This window comes from Spodoptera frugiperda, chromosome 22 (assembly GCF_023101765.2).
Source record: "Spodoptera frugiperda isolate SF20-4 chromosome 22, AGI-APGP_CSIRO_Sfru_2.0, whole genome shotgun sequence".
Lineage (NCBI taxonomy): Eukaryota > Metazoa > Arthropoda > Insecta > Lepidoptera > Noctuidae > Spodoptera > Spodoptera frugiperda.
The window spans coordinates 4,298,468-4,324,869 of record NC_064233.1 but is presented as its reverse complement, the minus strand read 5'-3'; the positions used below and the strand labels follow the sequence as shown (position 1 = coordinate 4,324,869).

The window sequence follows — 26,402 nt, the reverse complement described above, 5'->3', positions numbered from 1 at the left end:
TAATTGAAAATATTGAAAAATAATGATTTTTTCGGTCAAAATAATTCACAAATGATTTTTTTTTCTCACCAAAACATTATCAAACATATGAAAAAAGTAATGAATTAGTTAGCCAAGGTTATTAGCTACCGTTTGTCGTTTTTTTTTGTTTCTACGACGCATACAACCATTGATATCAAAAAAAGTAAAAAAAATATTAAAATAGCCATAATTTTTAGGGGGAGGGGATTCGACCCCTTCGACCCCCGACTTTTGTCGATAAAATTTGATGTAGAACTCAGCCTTAACGGGTTAGAAGTCTCGCCCCTATCACATTGTATGTATTAAATGCAGGCGAAACCGCAGTAAAAACGTAGTAAATATTAAAGTAGGGGACACTGTCCGTGTCTTGCGCGTGGCACTATCACAAAGTATGCGTATAACGGGCCTTACCGTCAGCCCGGCAACTTGTGTGCGCGATAAGACAAGATTACATACTATTTTATCTACAACTAACTTAAAAATAAGGTAAATACATAAGTTTTAAACGCTTTATTATTAAAAAAACATAACCTATATTAATGTGCTCGGTATATGTGAAGTGTGAACGTTTTTTGATAGTGTTTTTTTTTATAATGAACTTTTGACATTCACCTACCTGCCAGTCAGTTTTGCCGCGATTTAAGTGGTACGAGTTTACGAGTGAAATTCTTAGTGAAGACTTAACTATTTAAAACAAGTTTTTTTTATTAATTTATGTGTGTGTGTGTGTGTTTGTTAATGTGTTTTAAAAGATTTATGAGTGTTACTGCTATACTCAGAGATATTAAATAATAACTTAAACTAGTCCTTCGTAACAATTTTGTTCCGAAAACAATTGTTCAGGACTGGGTTACGTAAACATTAAATGATGCTGTGTCCGACAGTTAATATGGGGTGTATTCAAATTTTCTACCACATATGACTGCATGGTTGCCCTGGCTGCGGTGCAACATGTAGCGAGTTCGATTCCCGCACGGAACAACTCTTTGTGTGATCCATAAATTGTTGTTTCGAGTCTGGGTGTCATGTGTATGTGAACTTGTATGTTTGTAAACGCACCCACGACACCGGAGAAAATCGTAGTGTGAGGCAATTTTTTTTGTCTAGTAAAAAGATGAATAAATAAGTCTTTATGCTTTCACTGTGTTTTATAAATGCTGACTAGCTAGCCGGTTTAATTAGGCTAATTACATTCATTTTTAGATGTTTAATTTTTATTTAATTAGTACTTAATGAAAGCAAAGCAATTTTAATTATATTATCATAATGTATTTTTACAAACTAATATTATTTATTTAATTGTATGAAGCATAGACATAACATGAACTAAAATACGCAGACTAAATGAAAATAAAAAACTAAGACTAAAATATTTACAACACTATATTTTTGCGAAAATCGTACCCGCTATACGTATTGTGCATTTATCAATTAAAATTAATAAATATTTAATTCAACCTAGTTTAAGAATTTCTAAACGTGTATCTTATGTCTTTTTTTTTTTTTTTGAGGGGGGAAAATCATCCAATGACTTTTCTCGCCTTAGGCGAGGCGAGAGGGAGTGTCAGACTCTTACTGACTAAAAACCACCCCGTTCCTTCTCCTGCTTTTCGAGCCGGAGCCCCGGTAAACCCGCTAGGTAGTCCGCAGCTCCGGATCAGGCATCAGCCCTGCTGGGCCCCATCTGTGGTGGTCTGATGGCTCTTTGAGGCGCGCGCGTAACGCGACGCGCCGCACGCACGGGTCTGGTTCTGTTCGGGCGGTGAGCTACCCTTGCTCGCCGTCCGCAGGCCCGCACTTACGGTGGCCGGAGATCGTCTCGCGATCCCCGACGCCCGGACTGTCTCTCGCGACGGCTGGGGCGTGAGGAGGTTTGTTCTCTCACGCGCCCCGCCTCCTCCTTAGCTAGCCTGACTGCTTCGCAGAAGGAGGAGACGGCATCCCAGTCCCTCTCGCTCCGCACCATGGCCTGAACCAATGCCGGGCGCGAGAGGTCGCCGTCGCCGACCACATCCCTGAGGACTTGGCGGTGCTCAGCCCACGCAGGGCACACCGCCACCGTATGTTCTACCGTGTCCTCCGGGCGGTCCTCACAGTGATGACACCCGGGCGTTTCCTCCCGCCCAATAAGGAACAGGAACCTACCGAAACTCCCATGTCCGGTAAGCACCTGCGTCAGGCGGTAGGTGAGGACGCCGTGGCGCCTCTCTAGCCACTCCTCAAAGAGGGGACTAACCGCTGCGATGACAGCGAGCCCAGCCCTCGGTTGCGACAGTCGTTGCTGCCATTCCGCCATGAGATCGCGCCGGAGCTCGTCCCGCCACGCACTGATCTGGCGCGGTAGTGGAGATTCGCCCCGGCGACACGCGTCGGCGCGCAAACTGAACACGCGCGCGAGCACCTTCGCCTCCAAATCCCACGGCGGTAATCCGGCAAGGAGGTTCGCCGCCTCCCCGGAGATCGTGCGATATCCACGGATCACTCGGATGGCCATGACCCTCTGAGACGTGAGCAGCGTCCGAGCTGGCCGCCGCATCAGGTTCGGCGCCCACACAGGGGCGCCGTAGAGGGCCATGGACCGCACGATCCCCGCGTACAACCTCCGGCAGGAGGCATTTGGCCCCCCGAGGTTTGGCAGGAGCCGCTTAAGCGCAGCCCCCGTCCGTTCCAACTTAGGAGCCAAACGTCGGAAAGGAGCCAAACGTCGGAATTATGTCTACCTAAATAAAATTATAACAACACGAGAATTGAACTTTGTACCAGCAATCATTCTGCATGACATGTGGTTTGAGTAGCCATAATTGCAATTCAAGTTACCAAGATCTTGGCATTGAGATCCAATGCAACTATGATAGTTGTGTCAGACAGGTTTACTGTTTATAAGTCTTAGTTATGTAGTTATACTACATTTATTTTCATTCAGTAATTTTTATGTGAACTAGTGTATACATTGTGACATTTCATCATTGACTGCAACGTCACACCTTTTATCCCCGAAGGCGTAGGCAGATGTGCACATTACGGCACGTAATGCCGCTATACAATGTACACCCACTTTTCACCATTTGTGGGAAAACCTTAGCAGAGAAGTTCTTTCCATAATCAGGGGGTGCGAGGGAGGAAATTCCTCTAAAACCGACCTGTACAGGACCTAACTTAGATAACCGTTGGTAGCATTTGTGAAACCTAACAACGACAAGTACCAATGTGACTTTTTCCAAGTTATATGTACTTTCTAAGATTATTTAGATACCACTAACAAACGGTGAAGGAAAACATTAGGAGCTTATAATTTCTAATTATAAGTTTGAAATCGCCAACCTGTATTGAGCAAGCGTGGTGATTAATGCTCAAACCTTCTCCGTGTGAGAAGAGGACTTTGGTCAGCAGTAGCCACTTATAGGCTGTTGATGTGTGTGTGTGTGATGTGCATAATATTTACTCTACATGGAAAAGTTAGTTAGTTGCATTTATCTACAGGAAACCTAATCATGATGTTATCTTATATTATCTGTTCTAAAGTAACGGACGGACATTTCTATTTTTTTATATATTTACACTACAGATATATTAGTAACTGATAACTGTAATTATATCTGTATTACATATATACGGGTCATATATTGAGGTCAATGATAAAAGTATTTAAAATTATTATTATTATAAATTATGTGTCAGTTGTATCTGAGTGCAACTACTAGGCGAGGAATGACGGGTTTAATTTGCGACTCAAGCAAATCTTACTATTTGATTATCTTTAACATATTAAACACCATAGGGGTTACCGATAACCGACTTTTTTTTTAAGGGGAAAATCATCCAATGACTTCTCTCGCCTTAGACGAGGCGAGAGGGAGTGTCAGATTCTTATTGACTAAAAACCACCCCGTTCCTACTCCTGCTTTTCGAGCCGGAGCCCCGGTAACCTGCTAGGCAGTCCGCAGCACCGGGTCTGCATCAGCCCTACTGGGGCCCATCTGTGGTGATGACTGACGTTCGCGGAGTTTGTATCTTTAACAGTTTTCAATTGCCAGTCAAAGACAATTTATCACAAAAAATGTGATGATCTTATTAATCATAATAATGACCTGGGGCCATAGTCTGCTATTACAATTATGTCAGAATGGTCGATCACTGAGCAGTGCAAGAGGGACAGAGCTATGTAGGTTGTATAACTCCATCCCTCTTGCATTGCTCAATGATCGACCATTGTGACACAATAGGGTATTATCCTACTAGTCAAATTCAATACTTTTATCGAAATGTCAAATAACGTTACTTTTCTATGAATTTTGTAAGAAATTGCAAATTATGACGTCATAATTTTTTTGCGTCAAATAACATACTTATTATGCAAAAAATAGCAGGAAAAATTAAATAAATAAATAGATCGTCAAATGAATGAATGAAAATACGATTATTTTGGGATATTTTATTATATTGAAATATCAAAATAATTTACTTTTGACCTAGGAAACTACCCAATTGTAATAGTAGACTAACGGCCCTGATCTCCCTCATTTTCCAGGACAATGTCTCGCCTATCCAGCCTGCGTATCCTGGGCTACTCAGCCACGATACTGATGCACGTCTCCAACATAGTCTACATGGCCTGGTACTCCAGGCAGAACGCCGGGACCTCCAAGGAAGTGCTGCAGTTCAAGAGTTTGGAGTACCGGTTCTTTACTACTTGGACTTTTGTGAGTATACAACACCATGATTATCAGGGCGTAATTTTTTTATGGTGTAAGCCGGTAAAAGAGCAACCGGATCACCCGATGGTAAGCAATCGCTGCTGCCCAATGGACACCATGAAATTTTTAATCCCTGAAGAGAAGTTCATTTTTCAGTAAGTAATGTTCAAGTTTAGTAATGTTATAAGTTCCATATAATGGAGGGTGTTTGTCTATTGCTCGTATTTGTTTTTGTTTTTGCGGGGCGAATATCATCTAATATTTTCTCCCACCTTGGACGAGGCGAGAGGGAGTGTCAGACTTTTTTCTACTTCGTACATCGCACATCTCTGGTGGAAATGCACCCCAAACCTGGGGAGACACCCCCACAGAATTAATTTCCACAATGCTCATAAGTGGCACTTTAACCAGTAACAGTAACCCCACGAGTCAGTCATGATAGTAATTGGTATGTAAGAAAAATATCTCACAAATGTTTTAAAGGCCCGCTTCACGACTCTCTGAAACTAATAAGTACTTAACTTCTCCATTCCAGATACTACAACTAGCATACGCAGTGTATGCGTTAGCTTGTGAATACTTCACGTTGAAGAACGCGAAGAAGAAGGAGTACAAGCTGCCGTCCCCCATCACCGACTTCAGGGAGATTCTATTCGCTGGTCTCGTGTGGCCTTCTACTATGGTGAGTTTTGAATTACCTACTTATATAGATAGCTGTAGCTGTGAAATTTACAGCAGTAATTTTTGTGATGTCCCGCGATATTTCAAATCAATATTATCTTGAAAAGTATTTACAAGTACAAGAAGGACATTAAAAATCTAAATTAGTTATCTACGCTATTTTATAGATCACAACTTGAGTCGTCATAAAATGTTTGCGTCAAATAACAAACATGTACAATTGTACATATTTCTAAAAAAATTGGTAGAAAAATTGAAAAATTAAATACTTATATTGTCTATTGAATTGTTACTGAATGAACGATTATTTTAGGATATTTTATTGTATTGAAAAGTCAGAACAATAAATTTTAGACCTGGTAAATTACCCAAATTTCCCTTTCTTTTTTCAGGTAGTCTTCACAGTATTCTGGGGTCTATACAACTATGACAGGACCCTCATTTTCCCTAAATTCTTGGACGAGGTGATCCCCCCCATTTCTAACCACGTGATCCACACAATGATAGTGCCTGTTGCACTATGGGAGGTGATGTTCAGGCCGAGACAAGAACCTGAGACTCACGCTAGGAATGTCATGCAGTTGACTTTGCACCTGTGTGTGTATGTTAGTGTGTAAGTATATCATTTGTTTTTTTTTATCTACATATAGGTATTTTTCTTTCTTGGTTTTCATTTCGAGGTCAGGCAAATTATTATATGTATTAATAATAGATTAGACTAGCCGTAACCGTTGTCGTTGAGGATATTAATTGATCTGAGAATCGAACCCAAACCAAACGTTAATTCTTTCAAAAATGCCATCCTAATTAAATCAAATACAAAATTTGCCAAACAAACATGTGTTATGCTTGCATTTTATAAATTGACCCGCGATAAGTTACCGTTTAATCAGTTGCTGCGCCAACCGTGCGGTTTACATACATAAATACATCAACAGCCTATAAGTGGCCACTGCAGACCAAAGGCCTCTTCTCACACGGAGAATGTTTGAGCATTAACCACCACGCTTGCTCAATGTGGGTTAGCGATTTCAAACTTACTAGTGGTCGCCTAGTGGTTGAAATTCAACCATATACAATACCACTTAATATACGTTCAAGGATAATTTTTATTTAACTCAAACTCAAACAAACTCTTTTATAAAACTCTATTCATATGAGACGTCAATATCATCGCAATGTCTATCGATTTTGACGTTTTGTCAAATACGATCAGATACTATGCATGTGTGTGTAATGTTTTATTTATTAATTTAATGTACTTTATAAGCATTATTTTTGAAAAATATTAGCGTCCCGCACTTCTCCTACACATAAACTATAAGTGTACCTTATGCTCCTACGTCCGCGCAATTTTCGTAAAAAGAAGTCCAAAGTTTTTGCATCAAGTATTAATATACAGGGTGACTTTGAATTCGACGTATTCCTCTCGTGAGGTGATAATACAACTAATTTCCTACAAAATTAGCCCTGAGGTCCTTGGGCGGAAAGTGGCTAGTTTCTGAGATATTCAACATTTTTGGTTTTTGTAAAAAAATCCCGAATTGACTACAAAAACATCAATAAATAAAAAATGAGTGGTTTAATTTCGGTTGTTTTAGTTTTTATCAGTTGCCAATTCATCAATAAACATTTATTAATACTAATAATGGAAGAAATATCATTCGTTTTAAAATAGCAAGTAAAGTCTTATCGAAATTTGTTTTGTGTCACTGATATGGTCAATAGAAAACTAGGTTTATTTAAAAAATATATATGACACTAAGTGTACAAACCATTAGGAAAACTTCCTTGGTTTATTAGCTACCCAGAAACATAAAATTATTTACAAAATTCTCAAAAACAAATGAATTAATTGATGATAAGTAGAATGTTAAGAGAAAAGGGCAATTACAAAAACATCTTAATTTGCAAAATTTTGTTCAAAGTGACCTCCCCTACGACGAAGACATGTCCAAATATGCTTCCTTATCTCTATGACGGTTACTCTTGGACTGAATATGCGTTTTTTTTCGTCACTGTCTTCAAATATGTTTCGGAGAAGAATTTCGATACACGGCCAATTCCGTCCGCATAAACAAGGGATTTCATGTAAAAATCAATCGTCGTCAGATTTTGGACACCGTGCATGCCATGGAGCTGGACCCCCTTGCCAATATAACACGTGGAAACCGAGGTATTTAACCATTGCCGCACCCTAGTTTGATAGTGACCTGAACAAGCGTCGTGTTCAAATCCATTCGTCATCTTGTTTCTAAATTCAAATTTAAAACAATAACCCTAGCTCATTCCTTAAAAAAATCTTCATATTTCTTACCATTTACATTGTTAGATAAAAAGTACAGTCCAATCAAGTAGGTAATTATTTATGATACCCATCCTAACACACCCATCTAAACATACTTGTTTACGTTGGTTTTGCTTTTTTCGGATTTCGTTGATTTTTTTGGGGCTAATAATAGATATTGTGATAGTTTGTCCAGTGCACTATCGAACTACTGTACGGCAATGGTAGGATACCTCAGTTCCCACGCGTTATACTGGCAGGAGGGTCCAATTCCATGGCATGCACGGTGTCCAGAATCTGACGACGATTGATTTTTACATGAAATCCCTTGTTTATGCGGACGGAATTGGCCGTGTATCGAAATTCTTCTCCGAAACATATTTGAAGATAGTGACGAAAATAGAAGCATATTCAGTCCAAGAGTGACCGTCATTGAGACAAGGAAGCATATTCGGGCATGTCTTCGTCGTAGGGGAGGTCACTTTGAACAAAATTTTGCAAATTAAGATGTTTTTGTAATTGCCCTTTTCTCTTTACATTCTACTTATCATCAATTAATTCATTTGTTTTTGAGAATTTTGTAAATAATTTTATGTTTCTGGGTAGCTAATAAACCAAGGAAGTTTTTCTAATGGTTTGTACGCTTAGTGTCATATATTTTTTTTGAAATAAATCTAGTTTACTATTGACCAAATTAGTGACACAAAACAAAATTTGATAAGAAAATACTTGCTATTTTAAAACGAATGATATTTCTGCCATTATTAGTATTAATAAATGTTTATTGATGTATTGGCAACTGATAAAAACTAAAACAACTTAAATCAAACCAGTATTTTTTTATTTATTGATGTTTTTGTAATCAGTTCGGGATTTTTTTACCAAAACCAAAAATGTTGAATATCTCAGAAACTAGCCACTTTCGGACCAGGGACCTCAGGGCTAATTTTGTAGGAAATTAGTTGTATTATCACCTCCCGAGAGGAATACGTCGAATTCAAAGTCACCCTGTATAGATTATTAGAAATTATAGGTTCATGTTTCGATGTTCCTAACGATGTTTTTCCTTCGCCGTTTGTCAGTGGTGTCTAAATAATCTTAGAAAGTACATATGACTCGGAATATTTCACATTGGTACTTGCTAGGTTTTGGACCCGCACTCTCATGCATGAGAAGCGGGCGTCTTAAACTTCCGAGCCACCACGACATCACACGACGATCATGGCTGATATTATCACTACATAGTATAAAACAAAGTCGCTTTCTCTGTCCTTATTTCCCTTTGTATGCACCCTTTATAAAGCAAAGGGAATATTTTTACCACCACTTTTACATCAACGAAAAGTTCAGTAAATATTATTACAAAACGCAAATTTTAATAAACCACAAAATGTTTTACTTTCGTGTTATGCCTTAGGGGTTAAAATCATGCGATGGATGGATTTTGCACCCATGCGAAGCTGGCGGGTCGCTAGTAATTAATAATTATTATTTGTTTCAGAATGTACTTCACCTACATCGAAAGAGGGGTGTGGCTGTACCCCATCTTTAGGAAGCTCTTTGGCACGGTCTACTTCTTCATAGCACTAGCTCTTATGGGGGTTATGTTTTATACATTCTATTATATCCAATGGCCATTGACCAAAATGATCCACGGTTCAAAGAAAAAAGCAGAAAAGAAAAAGACAAAATTAGAAAAGAAAAATAAATAATTTGTTTAAAAAAATAAATGCTAGGACAATTTTTTTATTTTGTTAATTTATTATTTTTTATTTAATTGTTATAATGATAATAGTTATTTGTATAATAGGTACGGGTGCCTTTATTATTATTATTAACTGTCAAGAAGATTTTTTTTTATTAAAATGACTTATTTTTTATACAACATGTTTTTTTTTTATTTATCATTGTCTTTGTTTTTCAGAGGTACACAAGAATGTAGTACTTACTTTTTACCTATTATGTTATGAGTCCCATGTAAATAAGCCTACTATTTCCAAAAAGACCGTAAAAACTTAAATAATTACTGAGCCCAAAAATCGAACCCTTGATCGGTCACGCTTATATACTGAAACATGAAATTATAACAACTCCGACTTCTAAAGACTTCCATTGTCTCTGCCTACCCCCATTGGAAACAGGCGTGTGGTTATGTATGTATGTATATAGAAGACTTCTATGGGAAAGTAACCGTTGTGACATGACATGGTACATTGTGCTAGTTTCCACACATTAGCCGATATTATACTTAATTTTTCATTATTTATGTGATACTTAATACTTTATCACTACATAGTATAAAACAAAGTCGCTTTCTCTGTCCCTATGTCCCTATGTATGCTTAAATCTTTAAAACTACGCAACGGATTTTGATGCGGTTTTTTTAATAGATAGAGTGATTCAAGAGGAAGATTTCTATGTATAATACATGCATAATAAGGGACGGGTCGCTTGTTTAAATATATTTCTATTATTTTCTTAAGGATGCTACAACCGGGTGTGCCACATGTGACACCTTATTTTTTTTTTTCAATATTCCCGGGTTAGACAAATCTCTACTATTACTTGGGTTTTGCGTAATTACATAATTCGGTACCTACCCCAAAATACGGCAATGCACGGAGTGATGGAAGTCATAACATAATTTGTCGAAAAAATGTTTGTTGCTTTATACCTATAATTCTTTGTTCATCTCTGCCTACCTTTTTTATGATATAAGCCGGTAAATAAGCAGACGGATCACCTGATGGTAAGCAATCGCCGTCGTCCATGGACACCCGAAACACCAGAGGCGTTACAAGTGCGTTGCCGACATTTTGGGGTTAGGAATTTAAGAATTGTTAGGGAATCGGGGATTGGAAAGATTGGGAAATAGCGGTAATTGGGCCTCCGGTAACCTCACTCACACAACAAAACACAACGCAAGCTTTGTTTCACGTCGGTTTTCTGCTCGGCCGTGGTATCACTCCGGTCGAGCCAGCCCATTCGTGCCGAAGCATGGTTCTCCCACACTTACACTTGAATTAAAAACCATGATGTCATGTACATAGACACAATTAGTAAATAAACAAACTTATTATCATTGCATGACTAAGTATCGTGCTAGATATAATTAGACGATAACGATTAATAATCGGTATAATCGGAATAATAATCGAGACACCGACTGAACCGTCTGACCCGTCTCACTTTGTACTAGTACGTGAACACCACTAGGTATTATTATTATGAATTAATTAATTTAATAATACACAATTATTAAATGTTATTAAATGCAAGGTCGTTTTGATAGTTCATTTAATGGTTAATAAATCTGGTTTTATTTGTTTTTTTATAGGTAATACTATACTACGTCATGTTTTTTAATCTCCAAAGGGGTAGGCAGAGGTGCCCAAATGCTTACAATGCAACACCCACTATTTCTATTTCTATCCTGACTGCATGCTTGACGCGGTGGCTGAGTAACTGGCCTGCAACGTGTAGCGAGTTCGACACCCTCTCGGGGCAACTCTTTGTGTGATCCACAAATTATTGTTTCGGATCTGGGTGTCATGTGCATGAGAAATTGTATGTTGTGAAGAATGGATGGAACTTAAAAAAATGAGTTATTTTGTATACATTTGAGGGTAAGGAATTTAAGGGTTTGGGGAATCTGGGATTGGGGCGGTACAAGTAATTGGGCGTCCGGTGACCTCACTCAGTCATCAAAGCACAACACAAGCGTTGTTTCACGTCGGTTTGCTGTGAGGCCGTGGTAGCACTCCGGTCGAGCCGGTCCATTCGTGCCGAAGCATGGCTCTGCCACACTTGCATGTACTTAAACAGGCCGAGTTACCGAGCCACTGGGCCAATCGTGTATACCATAAATTTTGTAGTGCCATTTTATTGTTGTTTATATAAACCGTCTATCCACTCTTTAAAGAGGACGACCTTAATGCAACAGTGAACGTATACCGGTTGATATAATCTAGACAAAAATATAGATTTTTTTTTTTTAATACCCGGAAGAGTATTGAGTACTAAATATAATAAGTAAAATATATGGTATTATGGCAATGTTTGACGTAGTGGGCGAACGGATTCAGTGAAACGTACCGTGGACTCGATCGCTGAGAATATAAGTGAGTAAATATAATAGGATTATAAGTGTGGGAGAGCCATGTTTCGGCACGAATGGGCTGGCTCGACCGGAGTGATTCCACGGCCTTACAGAAAACCGACGTGAAACAACGCTTGCATTGTGTTTCGTTGTGTGAGTGAGGTTACCGGAGGCCCAATTCCCCCTTCCCAATCTTCTCAATCCCCGATTCCCCAACAAACCTTAAATTCCTAACCCCCAAAAGCCTCTGGTGTTTCAAGTGTCAATGGGCGGCTGCGATTGCTTACCATCAGGTGGCTGGTCGTTTTCCGGGTCGTTGCTCGTGTTCCATAAAAAAACAATAATATTCGCTGTGTGATCCAAGAATCGTTGTTCCGGGTTGATCATCGCAAGTGCTACTACCGAAACAAAGAGTTTTAGGTAAGATTCTCGAGTTTAAACCCATGTATATGACGTCAAAGAGCCATCAGATTACCACAGATGGGGCCCAGTAAGGCTGATGCTGATCCCGAAGCTGCGGACTACCTAGCGGATTTACCGGGGCTCCGGTTCAAAAGTAGGAGTAGGAAATGGGTGGTTTTTTGTCAGTAAGAGTCTGATACTCCCTCTCGCCTCGCCTATGGCGAGAGAAGACATTGGATGGTATTCTCCACGGTGGTGTGCTACAGATGTATGCAATGAATGGCTTCCCTACTATCTATACATCGCATACTCGAGGTGTGCATCTTCCTTACACAGCTATATGTATAGCTTAGTATCAATGGAAACGGTCACATAGATTCACAGCTTACTTATTACATTTTCGTAGCATAGCTACATAGCACATCTCCCTGGTGGAAGAAAATCACCCTTAATGACTCTAATAATATCTTTTGATTTATTGCGTTGCGTGATCCAATACAGTTATTCATGTTTCTACGACGCATCGGACTTCAGCGTTTCAGTGTTTACATGGTTGTATCTACTGCAAATCTTGGTGTACCACAAGTTGCAGTTTTGGGAGATTGTTGTGGACCCAACTTTCCAAGTTTTGAGCGATTGTGCTTAAAGACCTTGGGACAACCACCGACTTTATTTTTTTATCGTTATCCAATACAATTCTTATCATTACAATAATATAAATATGGCCAGTGTTGTTTTACTTTTCATTCCGTGCAAACGCGTGCTGTAGTTATTTTTTAATAAATATTTTATTTAAAATCAGCTATTGTTGTGCACGTGATACGAATTTAAATATGTTAATATATTGCTAATGATGGTACAAAGTTTTAATTCCTATGTAAATTATTTGTGACGTGAATGAAGAATTTTAAATTCAATTGTGTATGAAGAAATATATAATATAAGAATAAGATATTTTTTGTAAGTATTTATATTTTTAGATACAACATCAGACGGCTTTTTTTTTCAAAATACTGGTTTTTAAAATCAAATGCATGCGTCTTTGCGTTGTGTTAAAGGAAAAATTAATTATGCATATTTTTTCATCCTGTTGCCTCGTATAAAATAAACCTCATTTTGTTCTACCATAGCCAGGCAAATAAGACGTGTAATTATATTATTTCTGTTGGAAATCTCATCAAAATTTGTTCTTTAATTTAGGTGTAGTGAGCAAATAAATAAATAAACAAAGTTTTGAAGGTTATCTACTACATATTTTTATTGAGGTAAGTACTCGTCTAATTTATATACGAATTAAAAGAACATTAATAAGTCGTTTGACTATAAATGCGGCTACCAAGCAAGAGTTTGACTTCCAGACCGCCTATACTGATCCGGAGCTGCGGACTACCTAGCGGGTTACCGGGGCTCCGGCTCGAAAAGCATGGATAGGAACGAGGTGGTTTTTCAGTCAGTAAGAATCTGACACTTCCTCTCGCCTCGCCTAAAGCTGAAGTCATTAGATGATTTTCCATCTTAAAAAAAGAGTGGGTATAATATAGTGGAAAATTTTCAGTAGTAGCAGAGTCTGGAATGTACATCTCTCTCTCTCTCTCTCTCTCTCTCTCTCTCTCTCTCTCTCTGGTCGTTCTCTCATGTCTGAGGATCATGGTCAGCATCAGGATTGCATCTGGAGTGGATGATCTGTTTTTTTAAGGGGGAAATCATCCAATGACTTCTCTCGCTAGGGCGAAGCGAGAGGGAGTGTCAGACTCTTACTGACTAAAAACCACCCCGTTCCTACTCCTGTTTGTCGAGCCGGAGCCCCGGTAAACCCGCTAGGTAGTCCGCAGCTCCGGGTGATAATCTACACTGGACAGCAAATAAACCGAGCCACCCGCTGACTTGGAACTCTATTCCGATTTTCTCAAAAACTATAAAACTTACAAATATCTAAGTTATACCTATAGAAAGAGCATTTCTTAAGGATTAAAAAGACTACAAATTTCATTTAAAGGACCATCAATTCACACTGTTATCAAGCAACAAACACAATACTAACAATTTTCTCTGTTTTGATTAGAGTTTGCGCTTAGCTTTATTTTCTTCTATACTGAGTGTAGTCGGATATTTCTTCACATTTCTTTAGTTTTTATCCATCGTTTGCTTAGACGCGTGTATTTTTGATACGTTGATTGGTAAATAATGGATACGACACCTCAGGAAGCAGCGCAAGCTGTAGCACTACTTCAAGCAGGCCTTGGGCAACGTGAAGTCGCTCGACGACTTCGAATTAGCAGATCTTCGGTGCAACGAGTTTACAGACGATACTTGGAGACTGAAGCATTCGATCGCCGTCCAGGAACGGTCAGACCTAGGGCTACATCAGCGGCAGATGATCGTTATATCCAACTTTCTGTTCTGTGAAATCGTCGCCTCAACGCAGTTCAAGTCCAACGAAGTCTGCGTGATGAACGCCAAGTCGTCATAAGTTCAGATACCGTCAGAAGGACACTTGCTGAACAGAACCTGATGCCAAAAAGAGCTGCAACAGGCCCCGCATTAACAGTAGCTCACCGTAGAGCACGACTTGAATATGCTCGAGAACATAGGGATTGGACATTAGAGCAGTGGGGTAATGTACTCTTCACTGATGAGACCAGGGTGAGTCTACATGGCAGTGATCGACGTCAGAGAGTATATCGTCGCCCTGGAGAACGTTACTCTCAGTGTTGTATCGAGGAAACTGTTGCTTACGGAGGAGGATCTGTAATGGTCTGGGGCGGCATATCGTTAACCGCGCATACAGCGTTAGTTTTCATCGAACCGACGGGCCGTACACGTGGATTGACTTCTCATCGCTACATCACTGAAATCCTCGCAGACCATGTGCTACCTTACTCAGGTTATATCGGTCCAGATATGCAATTGATGCATGATAATGCACGGCCTCATGTTGCTAATGTGGTAACCCAATATCTACACGACGTCGGCATTCGTACAATGGTGTGGCCAGCTCGTAGCCCGGACTTGAATCCGATAGAGCACTTATGGGATGAGCTAAAACGTCGGGTTCGAGCCCGGGTACCTGCTCCGACAAGGCTTCAAGAGCTGAAAATCGCGATTGAAAAGGAGTGGGATGCGATTCCACAAGATTTCATCGTCAGGCTTGTTAGATCGATGAATACGAGGATGCTAGCAGTTATTCGAGCAAGAGGAGGAAACACTCAATACTGAAGAAAAACGTTTTTTCCATTTTTTCTTTGTTTTCGGCTTAAATTTTTGTTTTTACTGGGTGATTGTCAATGGTGTTCACGGCTGTAAAATGACTCTTCTTGATAAATTGATCAATATACGCTTAATAAATCGATAAATCCCAATGTGTTTCCATTTATTTTAATCCTCATAAAACGTACTTTCTGTAGGTATACTTTTGATATTTGTAAGTTTTATAGTTTTTGAGAAAATCGGATTAGAATTCCAATGTAGCGGGTGGCTCGGTTTATTTGCTGTCCAGTGTATTTCCACCAGTTTCTGTCCAGTGCTTCTCTTATGACAGTGTAAAATGTGAGAGACGAGTCCTTCACTTGATCGATCCATCTCGTTAGGTAACCTTTGCGCGATCTCTTGCCTTCGGTTTTCCCAATCACAATTGGTTTTTCTAGGTTCTCACCGCCTCTGTTTATTGTGTGGCCAATGTAAGAAAGAATACGTTGCCAGCAAATGGATGGTGCATAGTCAAAGACACAATCATTAATTTCAATTGGGCCAGGAAGACACTATTGAACGTGTCTGTCAGTTTAGACCAACGAGGCGGAAAACCTTCAATAGGCGCCTAGATTTTTGGGGATAAAAGACTAGGGAGTGTGGGATTTTATCTCACTAAAATCACCCCAATGGCCACACCTGTAAGGGGCACCGAGTCCTCTTAGTAGATCTGCTCAGGAGTCCCCACGGTGCAACTCCTGTTACGGTACATCCCTAAGGAGACTTGCGTCTCCTTGGAGTCTCGTTGTGCAAGCTACACGGCAGCACGTGACCACTGTACCACCGTCTTCTGTGAGGTCACTGTATGGGCGCCTAGAGTCCCCCACTCTATGCGCCCGTGGACCCAAAGGACCGTCTGCAGTTGATGCAGGCGGGATTGCAAGGCGGTTGCCTCCTCGACGTCTTCTACGAGCAGGATCTGCCCTCTTACGACCCTGCTCAGCAGCCTCCTTTTGTGACATTATCGTCTCACTAGTCTATATAGAGATATATCTAACCTACCCCTTTTACGGAACAAAAGCGCAATAATAGTCACGTAACATGCACGCACTAATCTAACTCGCGTGGCTTAACTGTATTATATGTATATGTTTATGTTTTTCTATGTATGTTTGTATATGTACGCTCCAAAGACGATAAAGTGTAATGAACTCGAATTTCCACTTGTTGTCTGATTTTAAATCTATGTATTTCGGTTTTTCGAAAATGTCTCATTAGTAGCACGAAGTCTTGAATTGTGCCCAGTAAGTATATGGCAATAGGCTCACCCCCTACTCACATGGTGAAAAGTGTGTGTACGTTGGCGAACCCTCTGGCTACCCCTTCGGGGATAAAAGGCGTGACGAAGCGTTGCGTATAGATATAGTTAGGCGCTCCATCCACTGAACCGCGCATTGTAAGCAAGTAAGTATTTCATTAGCACGCGAGCGTAAATATTCAAAATACCTACTAGTCGTCCTATAACGCGGGCGCGGACGCCTCGCTGTTAACAGCTGATCATGCGAAAGTACGCGCGCGACGTTTTGTTGTTTTGTTATTGTGATAAAATAAAACTAACGAGTATAGAAAACAAGTTTCTTTGGGAAAGTTGTTTGTAATCATGAGTACAATCACGTGTTTAAATATCGTTCACTAATTACCAGTCACCCTATAAAGCTGAAGGCTTTGTTTGTTTGAACGGGCTAATCTCCGGAACTGGTTACAATAGATTTTTTTATTTATCAAGGACATTTATCATACATCACGCTACAATCAATAGGAGTAGAACAGAGCGGGTAAAACCGCGCGGAAGTAGCTAGTATGTAGCTAAAAAGTAGAATATTGACTTCCTTCTAAATTCTACTTATATTACAAATGCGAAAGTTTGTTTGTTTGATTGTTACTCCTTCACCCTATAACAGCTGAAGATTATGGTCTGGAATAACACATATGCCATTTTTATCCCACAGGAACGCGACAAAACACTGTCAGAATCTAGTCTAATATAAAATATAGAGAGCCAAGACTTATACCTTACTTCTTCTCCACGTTCCAGCTGCAACAATGTCCAACTCCCACCACATCTACCTTCGTATCCTGGGCTACGTGACCACGCTAGTGCTGCACGTCTCCAACATGGCGGTGATGATGACCTCCTTCCACGGCGAGCCCATGAAGAACGCCTACGTCAGACATTTCAATGAGATGCAGTTCTTTTTCTTTACTTGCTGGAATTTTGTAAGTATTTTTAAGGCTTTTTTAAGGGTTTTGGGGATCCAGAAAAAAAAGTCATATGATTTCCTCATCACTTCATCATTATAGAGATGCCTCTATCCAGTAGTGGCCGTAAACGGGCTGATGATGATAATGATGAAGGGTTTTATAATCCTTATTCATTTAGTCTTTCGATGATTTACCAGCCACATTTACACTTACAGATTTACAATCCAAATTTATGAGAGGTTTTCTCACGATGTTTTCTTTTTTTAACCGACTTCAAAAAAAGGAGGAGTTTCTCAATTCGACCGTATTTTTTTTTATGTCTGTTAATCGATATCTCCGGCAGTTATAGACCGATTTGAGAAATTATATATTTTTTTTTAAAGTCTGACCATAAATGTGGAAGATAATCCAGGGAACTCCTCAAAAATGAACAGAATGTGCTCTGCGTTTGAGTTTAAGTGATGTATATTAGCTTATCTTTCTGAGTAACCATAAAATTCAGGACAGATAGTAGCATATCTGGTATAGAATGATGGGTAGCTTGATGTGCTGTCTGATTTACATGTGTATGTAGGTACCTAATCTGTTTGTGTTTGACAAATGCATATCTCTGGCAGTTATAGTCCGATTTGAGAAATTCTTTTTGTGTTTAAAAGAGTACGATGGCAGTGTGGTTCCATATAATTGTTTTTAAAGTCTGACCATAAATGTGGAAGATAATCCAGGGAACTCCTTAAAAATGAGCAGAATGAGCTCTGCGTTTACGTTGAAGTGATGCACGACTCCAGAAGTAACAATAATTGTACCTACTTACATTATAATGTGTGTGATGCTGATGAGTGTGATGAGTTAGTAAAGTTAGTTGATCTATGAAGTTGTTGAAAAATACGCAATTATTTCTTTTACTTTTTAGTGCATATTAATTTGTTTTGGAATATGTATTTATTTTTTGAAGTCGGTTTTTTTTTGTTAAAATTGTTTTTTATATTGTATAGGCCGGTAAACGAGCTGACGGATCACCGCATGGTATGCAATCACCGCTTCCCATGGACACCCGAAGCGCCAGAGGCGTTACAAGTGCGTTGCTGACCTTTTGGGTATTAAAAATTTAACGGTTGTTGGATTGAATCGGGGATTGGGAAGATTGGCCTCCGGTAACCTCACTCACACAACGAAACACAACGCAAGCGTTGTTTCAAGTCAGTTTTCTGTGAGGCCGTGGTATCACTCCGGTCGAGCTGGCCCATTCATGCCGAAGCATGGCTCTCCCACACGGCAACAGTAGCTGAATGAATGAAGACCTGATGTATTCTACTCTGTAGTAACAAATTCAATATGTACCTATGTTTATTATTTTTTCTTCTCCATTCCAGTTCTTCCAAATAGTGTACGCGATACTGGCTCTCTACACTGATGTCCTGACGTTGAAGAATTCAGACAACAGGTCGTATGAGCTGCCCAAACAGCTGGCTTGGGCGAGAGATTCCTTCTTCACTATTATGGTCTACCCATCTACTATTGTAAGTATGTTAGTAAGCACTTAAAAGACACTGCACGGTTGGTGTGGTGGCTGGGCAACTGGCTGCTGTGCAACGTGTAACGGGTTCGATTCCCGCACGGAGCAACTCTTTGTGTGGTCCACAAATTGTTGTTTCGGGTCTGGGTGTCATGTGTATGTGAACTTGTATGTTTGTAAACGCACCCACGATACAGGAGAAAATCTTAGTGTGGGGTAACGTTAAAAAAAGTCCAAATATCTCCAAAACTACTTGATCCGATCCGAAAATAGAATTCGAGATCGTTTGCTTGGTACTTGAGCTTGCATTCGTGCAACGAAGAAGTCTAAATATGATTTAACACTATACAATTTCGCTAAATTCTAAAACTGAGATGCTATCTCCTCGGATGAAGCGAACTGCCTAGCGGGTTACCGGAGCTCCGGCTCGAAAAGCAGGAGTAGGAACGGGGTGGTTTTTAGTCAGTAATAGCCTGACACTCCCTCTCGCCTCGCCCAAGGCAGGGGAAGTAAGAACGGGGTGTTTTAGTCCACTATGCTCATTCATGAACAACATATTTATATCGTCCTTGATAACATTGTAAGATAAATGCAATGAACTTGTGACAATTTTATATAAGTAGTGTTATCAGCATCCGAACATATTGATAGCCAAACACACAGATGTAATTGTCTCAGAATCTCATGGTCATTATTTAAATATATTTTAAAATGATATATACAATGTGATAGGGGTGAGACTTCTAACCCGTTAAGGCTGAGTACTACATCTAATTTCATCGATAAAAAATAATAATTTGGCGGGTTGAACTCCCTCCCCTAAAAATTATGGCTAATTTAATATTTTTTTTACTTTTAGTGATATCAAAGGTTGTATGCGTCGTAGAAACAAAAAAAAAACGACAAACGGTAGCTATTAACCTTGGTTAACTAATTCATTACTTTTTTCATATGTTTGATAATGTTTTTGTAAGAAAAAAAATAATTTCTGAATTATTTTTACCGAAAACATCGCTATTTTTCAATATTTTCAATTGGGGGTTTAATATTATTGTTTTTTGTCGATAAAATTAGATGTAGTACTCAGCCTTAACGAGTTAGAAGTCCCACCCCTATCAAATTGTATATTTAGTTAACTTTTACGCTAGGTTTTTTTAGCCAAATTTTTGAACAATTTGTCATAGCCTATTCGGTAAAATTGCAATATTGCCTGTCTATCTAGATTAGATTATTATCTTGAGACATTTTGTTTAGAAGACAGTACATAAGCTCTAGCAGCGACGTCGCCGCTTCTGCCCACACTGCTTATAATGAAGAGTCCCTCTGTAACTCGAAACTCTCGAAACTAGTAGAGATTTTCTTCATTGATTTTTAGTTAATTTAATATGTACCATGACAGTTATTATAAAAATAAACCCTTTGACATCGACTATTACAATAACATTCACCACTTTCAATTCCAGCTAGTCTTCACATTATTCTGGCCGTTCTTCTACTACGACAGAAGTCTTATCTTCCCCGCAGACATCGACCTGGTGATCTCGAAGACCTCCAACCATATCATGCATACTTACATATTCCCTATTGTCCTCTGGGAGGTAATGTTCAGGAGGAGGAACCCTCCGAAATCATATGTATGGCACATTTTGGGCATCGAAGCGGTGGCGTTGACTTATTTTTCTGTGTAAGTATTTTTTGGTGTTTTTTTCTTTACTCTGTACTAGTTAACCCGGCAAATTCCGTTTCGCCACCAATGCACCAATGTTCCATGTTTTCCTGCTTTTCTCTTGATTTTTTTCCTGAATTTACTTTGCTATAAACCTCACGGAGTCCGAGACTTTTCCAACGAATACAAAACCATGCAAATTTGTTCGTGCGTTCTGGAGTTATAGCGTCAGGAAGGGAAATCTGACTTATTTTTATACAATAGAGTATTATAGCAATCCGCCCCAGTTTGGCATGGGTGCAATGGTGATATATTATGCATGTATTATACATATAAACCTTCCTCTTGTATCACTCTATCTATTAAAAAAACCGTTCCATTAAAAATTCGTTGCGTAGTTACTGGCGACTCGAATTTCGAGCCCCAGTAAGAGTACACCGATAACATAATAATTTAATATAGTGTAAGGGAACGTCGTCGGTTTAACGTTTGTCGAACTGTCAAATTCAATTGACAGGATAAGACAAGCGTCACTTCCGCCCACTTCCGCTCCAGACCGCACCGCGACCGGTGCATGATATCGCTTTTGAATCGTATCTCTTTATTGTTATCCTTTGTAGCCAGAAATTGGTAATATCAAGCATTGTATTTGTGTTAGTAATATTAAAACCATTTAGTAAGTTGTAGAGGTGGTTTCATTCTCCTTACATCAGAAGTGGGATTCCTACCTATTGCATATCCACGTGCAGTCTTTAATTATCAATTTCTGGCTTCTTGATTCGTGGCGTAACTAGTGACGGATTACTGTGTAATTGCGTGTAACAATGGGCAAACGTGATCGTTCACGCAGTGGATCTCACATATCCCGTGGAGATCCGTGTTCGAGGAGTCGACACTCAAAACGGCGTCGGCATCGTAACCGTCTCGCGCGCAGCCCGCGAACTCGGAGTAATTCAGTGCTACGTAACTCCTTTCAAACAATTCTTATGAGGCTAAACGCGTTAGAGGATAGATCTTCGTTAGGTACGTCGTCTAATATCGAAGTACCACCACCAAATTGTGATTCGACAGAAAAAGTCGTTGAGGCAATTCATTCTTTAAAATATGGCGGAACACGTGATTTTTACGTCTTAAATTTCGACCCGAATATACACAACGTTGATGCCTGGTTTGATGAGGTAGACCGAGCTCAAATTCTTAATAAGTGGAATGATGCTGAATGTTTGTCACGTATCGGTCAGTCTTAAAGGCGACGCGAAATCTTGGTTAGACGAGTGGGTTACCTACTACGGATCGGTCCTGGAGTAACTTCAAACGAGATTTTAAATCATTGTGTGCGAGATTGACGTAGCGAACATGTTATACGAGGTCATGAGTACCAATTCTGATAGTTTTGTTACGTATGCTGAGTACGTAAGACGATCATTATTACGATTACAAATTGTTAAAGGGTTAAGTGACGAACTAATTAGCGCGATCGTTATGCGTGGGGTCAATGAACCTAACTTAAAAGCTGCAGCTACAAATAAAAATCTGAAACCGTGTTAGTTAACTATTTTTCTACTTTAGTTAAACCAGTCGGGAGTAAAAATGAAGGTCGTGAAATCGAGACTGTTCACTCTAAAGAGGCTGTAAAATCACATTACTTAATACAGACCTGCTCAAAATCCTACACTTAAATGTTTTTCCTAAAGATGAACCTATTATCGCTATCTTTGAAACTGATTTAAATACGAAGGCACATACTGATGCTAGTAGTTATGGTTACGGTACTTAAAATCTTTCATAATTAAAATTGTCACATCGGTGCATATAAAACTATTGGATTGATCCCAAATCACTTTTGGTTAAGGAACCATGTCTTAATGCTTTTGTGATAAAGTATATGGCATATTGTTTAGCTTGCATGGCTAGTAAGTGGATTCTTTAAGCACCATTACAACCCATTACTTCATGGCAAAAGCCAGAAGTTGCTTTCATACTTAAATTAAGTTGCTTCATACCGATGTCCTGGGTCCTCTACTGGAATAATAGCTATGAGCATGTTCTTGTTCTGGTTGGTACTTTTTGTAATTGCTGTCTTATTTACCTACTGTACACACAGTATTCTTATGAGCTACAGAAAGCATTTATAAATGCTATCTCCTTGTATTGCACTCTGCATCTTATAGATACTGATTGTGGTTGCATGTTAGAATCAGCAAACTTTGTAAAATGGGGTAATGATTTAGGATGCTCCATTCACTACATAACTCTTGAGATGTATCATGCCAATGGTCAATTGGAGCGGTGTTTGTACTCTTTTCAATATGTTAAGGGTTGAGACCTATAACAGGAAGAATAAGTGGTCTGAAGAGCTGTGGCATTTGCAAAATGTCATCAATCAGGAAACTACTCAAGCGTCTCCACTCAACTTTTTGATTGGCATTGGAGTGTAACACAGTATGCTGAGCACCTCATGTTTTCCAAAAGGAAGACCTTGCTATTGTCATAACCAGATCCTGGAATGCACGGACCTTATAGGGTCACAAGAATCTTGAAGAATGACCGAAATGAGTTGAAACTTGTTGCTGGGGCTTATGGAAAGGTAACTTTGCTGTGTTGCAGTTCATAGTGCCCTGGAATGGCGAATGGACTCCTTATGGGTGTGCTGCTTTCTTTGCATGTGAGTACTTGCTGAATGGCTAACCATAACTAGTTTTGTTGAATAACTAGGCCTTGTGTTATGTCTAGTCTTGCTTAAAACCTAGACCTTGTGATGTGTCTAGTTTTGTTGAATTACTAGACTTTATATGTTATGTCTAGTTGTTATAGGGTATATAGTAGTTATGGATAACTAGACTTTGTGTGCCATGTTTAACCTTACTTGAAGTCTAGACCTTGTGTATTATGTCTAGTTGGATAACTAGACTTTGTGTGCCATGTTTAACCTTACTTGAAGTCTAGACCTTGTGTATTATGTCTAGTTGGATAACTAGACTTTGTGTGCCATGTTTAACCTTACTTGAAGTCTAGACCTTGTGTATTATGTCTAGTTGGATAACTAGACTTTGTGTGCCATGTTTAACCTTACTTGAAGTCTAGACCTTGTGTATTGTGTCTAGTTGGATAACTAGACTTTGTGTGCCATGTTTAACCTTACTTGAAGTCTAGACCTTGTGTATTATGTCTAGTTGGATAACTATACTTTGTGTGCCTTGTTTAACCTTGCTTGAAGTCTAGACCTTGTGTTGGGGTTGTCTTGCTCCTCCCCAGTTTTGATACAGTATCGAGGAAATTAAAAAATAAAATCATAATTACTACAAATTACATGCATAACTATATAACATTACAATCAATAGTTATTATAATAATCAAATTAAAATAATAATAAAAAATCAACATTACAAATAATCAAATTAAAAATTCAAATTAAATAATAAAGAATTATACAATTAAAATAAATTAAATCAATAATAAAGAAAAAAAAGGCTCATAAGCAATCAAAGATATCATAAAAATAGGTCAGATGTCTAGTTGGATAACTAGCCCTTGTGTGTTATGTCTAGTTGGATAACTAGCCCTTGTGTGATATGTCTAGTTGGATAACTAGCCCTTGTGTGATATGTCTAGTTGGATAACTAGCCCTTGTGTGTTATGTCTAGTTGGATAACTAGCCCTTGTGTGTTATGTCTAGTTGGATAACTAGCCCTTGTGTGATATGTCTAGTTGGATAACTAGCCCTTGTGTGATATGTCTAGTTGGATAACTAGCCCTTGTGTGTTATGTCTAGTTGGATAACTAGCCCTTGTGTGATATGTCTAGTTGGATAACTAGCCCTTGTGTGTTATGTCTAGTTGGATAACTAGCCCTTGTGTGATATGTCTAGTTGGATAACTAGCCCTTGTGTGTTATGTCTAGTTGGATAACTAGCCCTTGTGTGTTATGTCTAGTTGGATAACTAGCCCTTGTGTGATATGTCTAGTTGGATAACTAGCCCTTGTGTGTTATGTCTAGTTGGATAACTAGCCCTTGTGTGTTATGTCTAGTTGGATAACTAGCCCTTGTGTATTATGTCTAGTTGGATGTCTAGACCTTATGTGTTATGTCTTGTCGTATATCTCGACCTTGTGTATTATGTCTTGTTAAATAACTTGACTTTGTGTGTTATGTCTTGTTGAATAACTTGACATTGTGTGTTACTTGTTGAATAACTTGACCTTGTGTATTATGTCTTGTTAAATAACTTGACTTTGTGTGTTATGCCTTGTTGAATAACTTGACCTTGTGTATTTTGCCTTGTTGAATAACTTGACCTTGTGTATTATGCCTTGCTAAATAATTTGACTTTGTGTATTATGCCTTGTTGAATAACTTGACCTTGTGTGTTGTCTTGTTGAATAACTTGACCTTGTGTATTATGCCTTGCTGAATAATTTGACCTTGTGTGTTATGTCTAGCCTTGCTTGCGACCTAGACCTTATGTTGCTTTGTATATGACTAATTATTATTGCAATAGATCATTTATTATCTCAACAGGACTGGAAATCTTAATATTTCTTTTCAACAGGACTGGAAATCTTAATATTTCTTTTCAACAGGACTGGAAATCTTAATATTTCTTTTCAACGGGACTGGAAATCTTAATATTTCTTTTCAACACTTGCTTGCCACTTAATATAGCTTGGGATGTGTTTTTATTCGTGCAGATCCTTCCGATGACAGAGGCTGAGCACTCCAGTCTTCGACGGTGAAGAAGTTGGTGCAACCACGCCTGTCGAGGACGCCAGTGTGTCAGGAGAGGCCGTGTAAGGGAACGTCGTCGGTTTAACGTTTGTCGAACTGTCAAATTCAATTGACAGGATAAGACAAGCGTCACTTCCGCCCACTTCCGCTCCAGACCGCACCGCGACCGGTGCATGATATCGCTTTTGAATCGTATCTCTTTATTGTTATCCTTTGTAGCCAGAAATTGGTAATATCAAGCATTGTATTTGTGTTAGTAATATTAAAACCATTTAGTAAGTTGTAGAGGTGGTTTCATTCTCCTTACAATAGTATGTCTTACGAAAGTTATAATATTTTTTTTTATATTTCCAGATTGTTCTTCGTCCACGCTGTAAAAGCAGAGCATGGATATACCCCATCTTCGGCATTCTGAGAGGATCGATATTCTTCTACCTATTCTTCTTGGCCATTCTAGCAGTTTTACCAATTATGTACCATAGTCAGTGGACATTAACTTCTCTGCTATGGGATGGAAAGAAGAAGAAAGTTTATTGAAAGAAGTTGAAAGAAAGAGGGAGAAAGGAAATAAGCATTAAGAGATAAATAATTATAAATATTGTTCTGTGATTTATTTTTGTGTTATGTGTTAAGACCCTTTAAGTAAAGTGTTACCTTTAAGTTTATTTAGTAACTGGCCAGTAGCAAAATGACTTTGAGCAAATGTCAGTCAGTAACGTCACGCTTTTTATCACCGAAGGTGTAGGCAATGAGCATTTGCAATTACGACACAAATACTGCTAAACAATGATACACCCACTATTCACCTGTTTGTGTTATAAGTCCCATGTAATAGGGGAGTATTTTTGAAGCTAAAATTCATT

At 39.0% G+C, this 26,402-nt stretch overlaps 1 protein-coding gene, 2 long non-coding RNA genes and 1 pseudogene across 5 annotated transcripts; 3 read left to right on the top strand and 1 right to left on the bottom strand.

Annotated features, from left to right (window-relative positions):
- Window positions 1-369: 369 nt before the first annotated feature.
- Window positions 370-9,562, top strand: LOC118279884 (androgen-dependent TFPI-regulating protein-like). 2 transcript variants are annotated; one of them, XM_050702410.1, is made up of 5 exons: window positions 370-507; window positions 4,550-4,721; window positions 5,251-5,397; window positions 5,789-6,009; window positions 9,185-9,562. In XM_050702410.1, the coding sequence occupies exons 1-5, from the start codon at window positions 413-415 to the stop codon at window positions 9,393-9,395; spliced, it is 846 nt and encodes a 281-aa protein (XP_050558367.1). In that variant the 5' UTR covers window positions 370-412; the 3' UTR covers window positions 9,396-9,562. The 2 variants fall into 2 exon arrangements, with proteins under 2 accessions (XP_050558367.1, XP_050558368.1); XM_050702411.1 differs by lacking the exon at window positions 370-507 and adding an exon at window positions 566-667.
- A 3,348-nt stretch (window positions 9,563-12,910) lies between these two features.
- Window positions 12,911-26,139, top strand: LOC118279898 (androgen-dependent TFPI-regulating protein-like; annotated as a pseudogene).
- LOC126912081 (uncharacterized) lies at window positions 22,669-25,824 on the top strand. Its single transcript, XR_007706720.1, has 2 exons — window positions 22,669-23,479; window positions 25,503-25,824. It is a non-coding gene; the product is annotated as an uncharacterized LOC126912081 (long non-coding RNA).
- On the bottom strand, window positions 23,478-25,507 carry LOC126912077 (uncharacterized). Of its 2 annotated transcripts, none has more exons than XR_007706715.1 (3): window positions 24,889-25,507; window positions 23,970-24,696; window positions 23,478-23,900 (listed from the first exon to the last, which is right to left on the bottom strand). It is a non-coding gene; the product is annotated as an uncharacterized LOC126912077 (long non-coding RNA). The 2 variants fall into 2 exon arrangements; XR_007706716.1 differs by having other exon boundaries at window positions 23,970-24,632.
- Window positions 26,140-26,402: the final 263 nt, after the last annotated feature.

Excerpts from the sequence above, each read along its gene's own strand:
- LOC118279884 (XM_050702410.1), top strand. The coding sequence starts at position 413 with ATGCGTATAACGGGCCTTACCGTCAGCCCGGCAACTTGTGTGCGCGAT. Across the intron at positions 508-4,549 it reads ACAACTAACTTAAAAATAAG|GACAATGTCTCGCCTATCCA; the intron begins GTAAATACATAA and ends CTCATTTTCCAG. Across the intron at positions 5,398-5,788 it reads TCGTGTGGCCTTCTACTATG|GTAGTCTTCACAGTATTCTG; the intron begins GTGAGTTTTGAA and ends TTCTTTTTTCAG.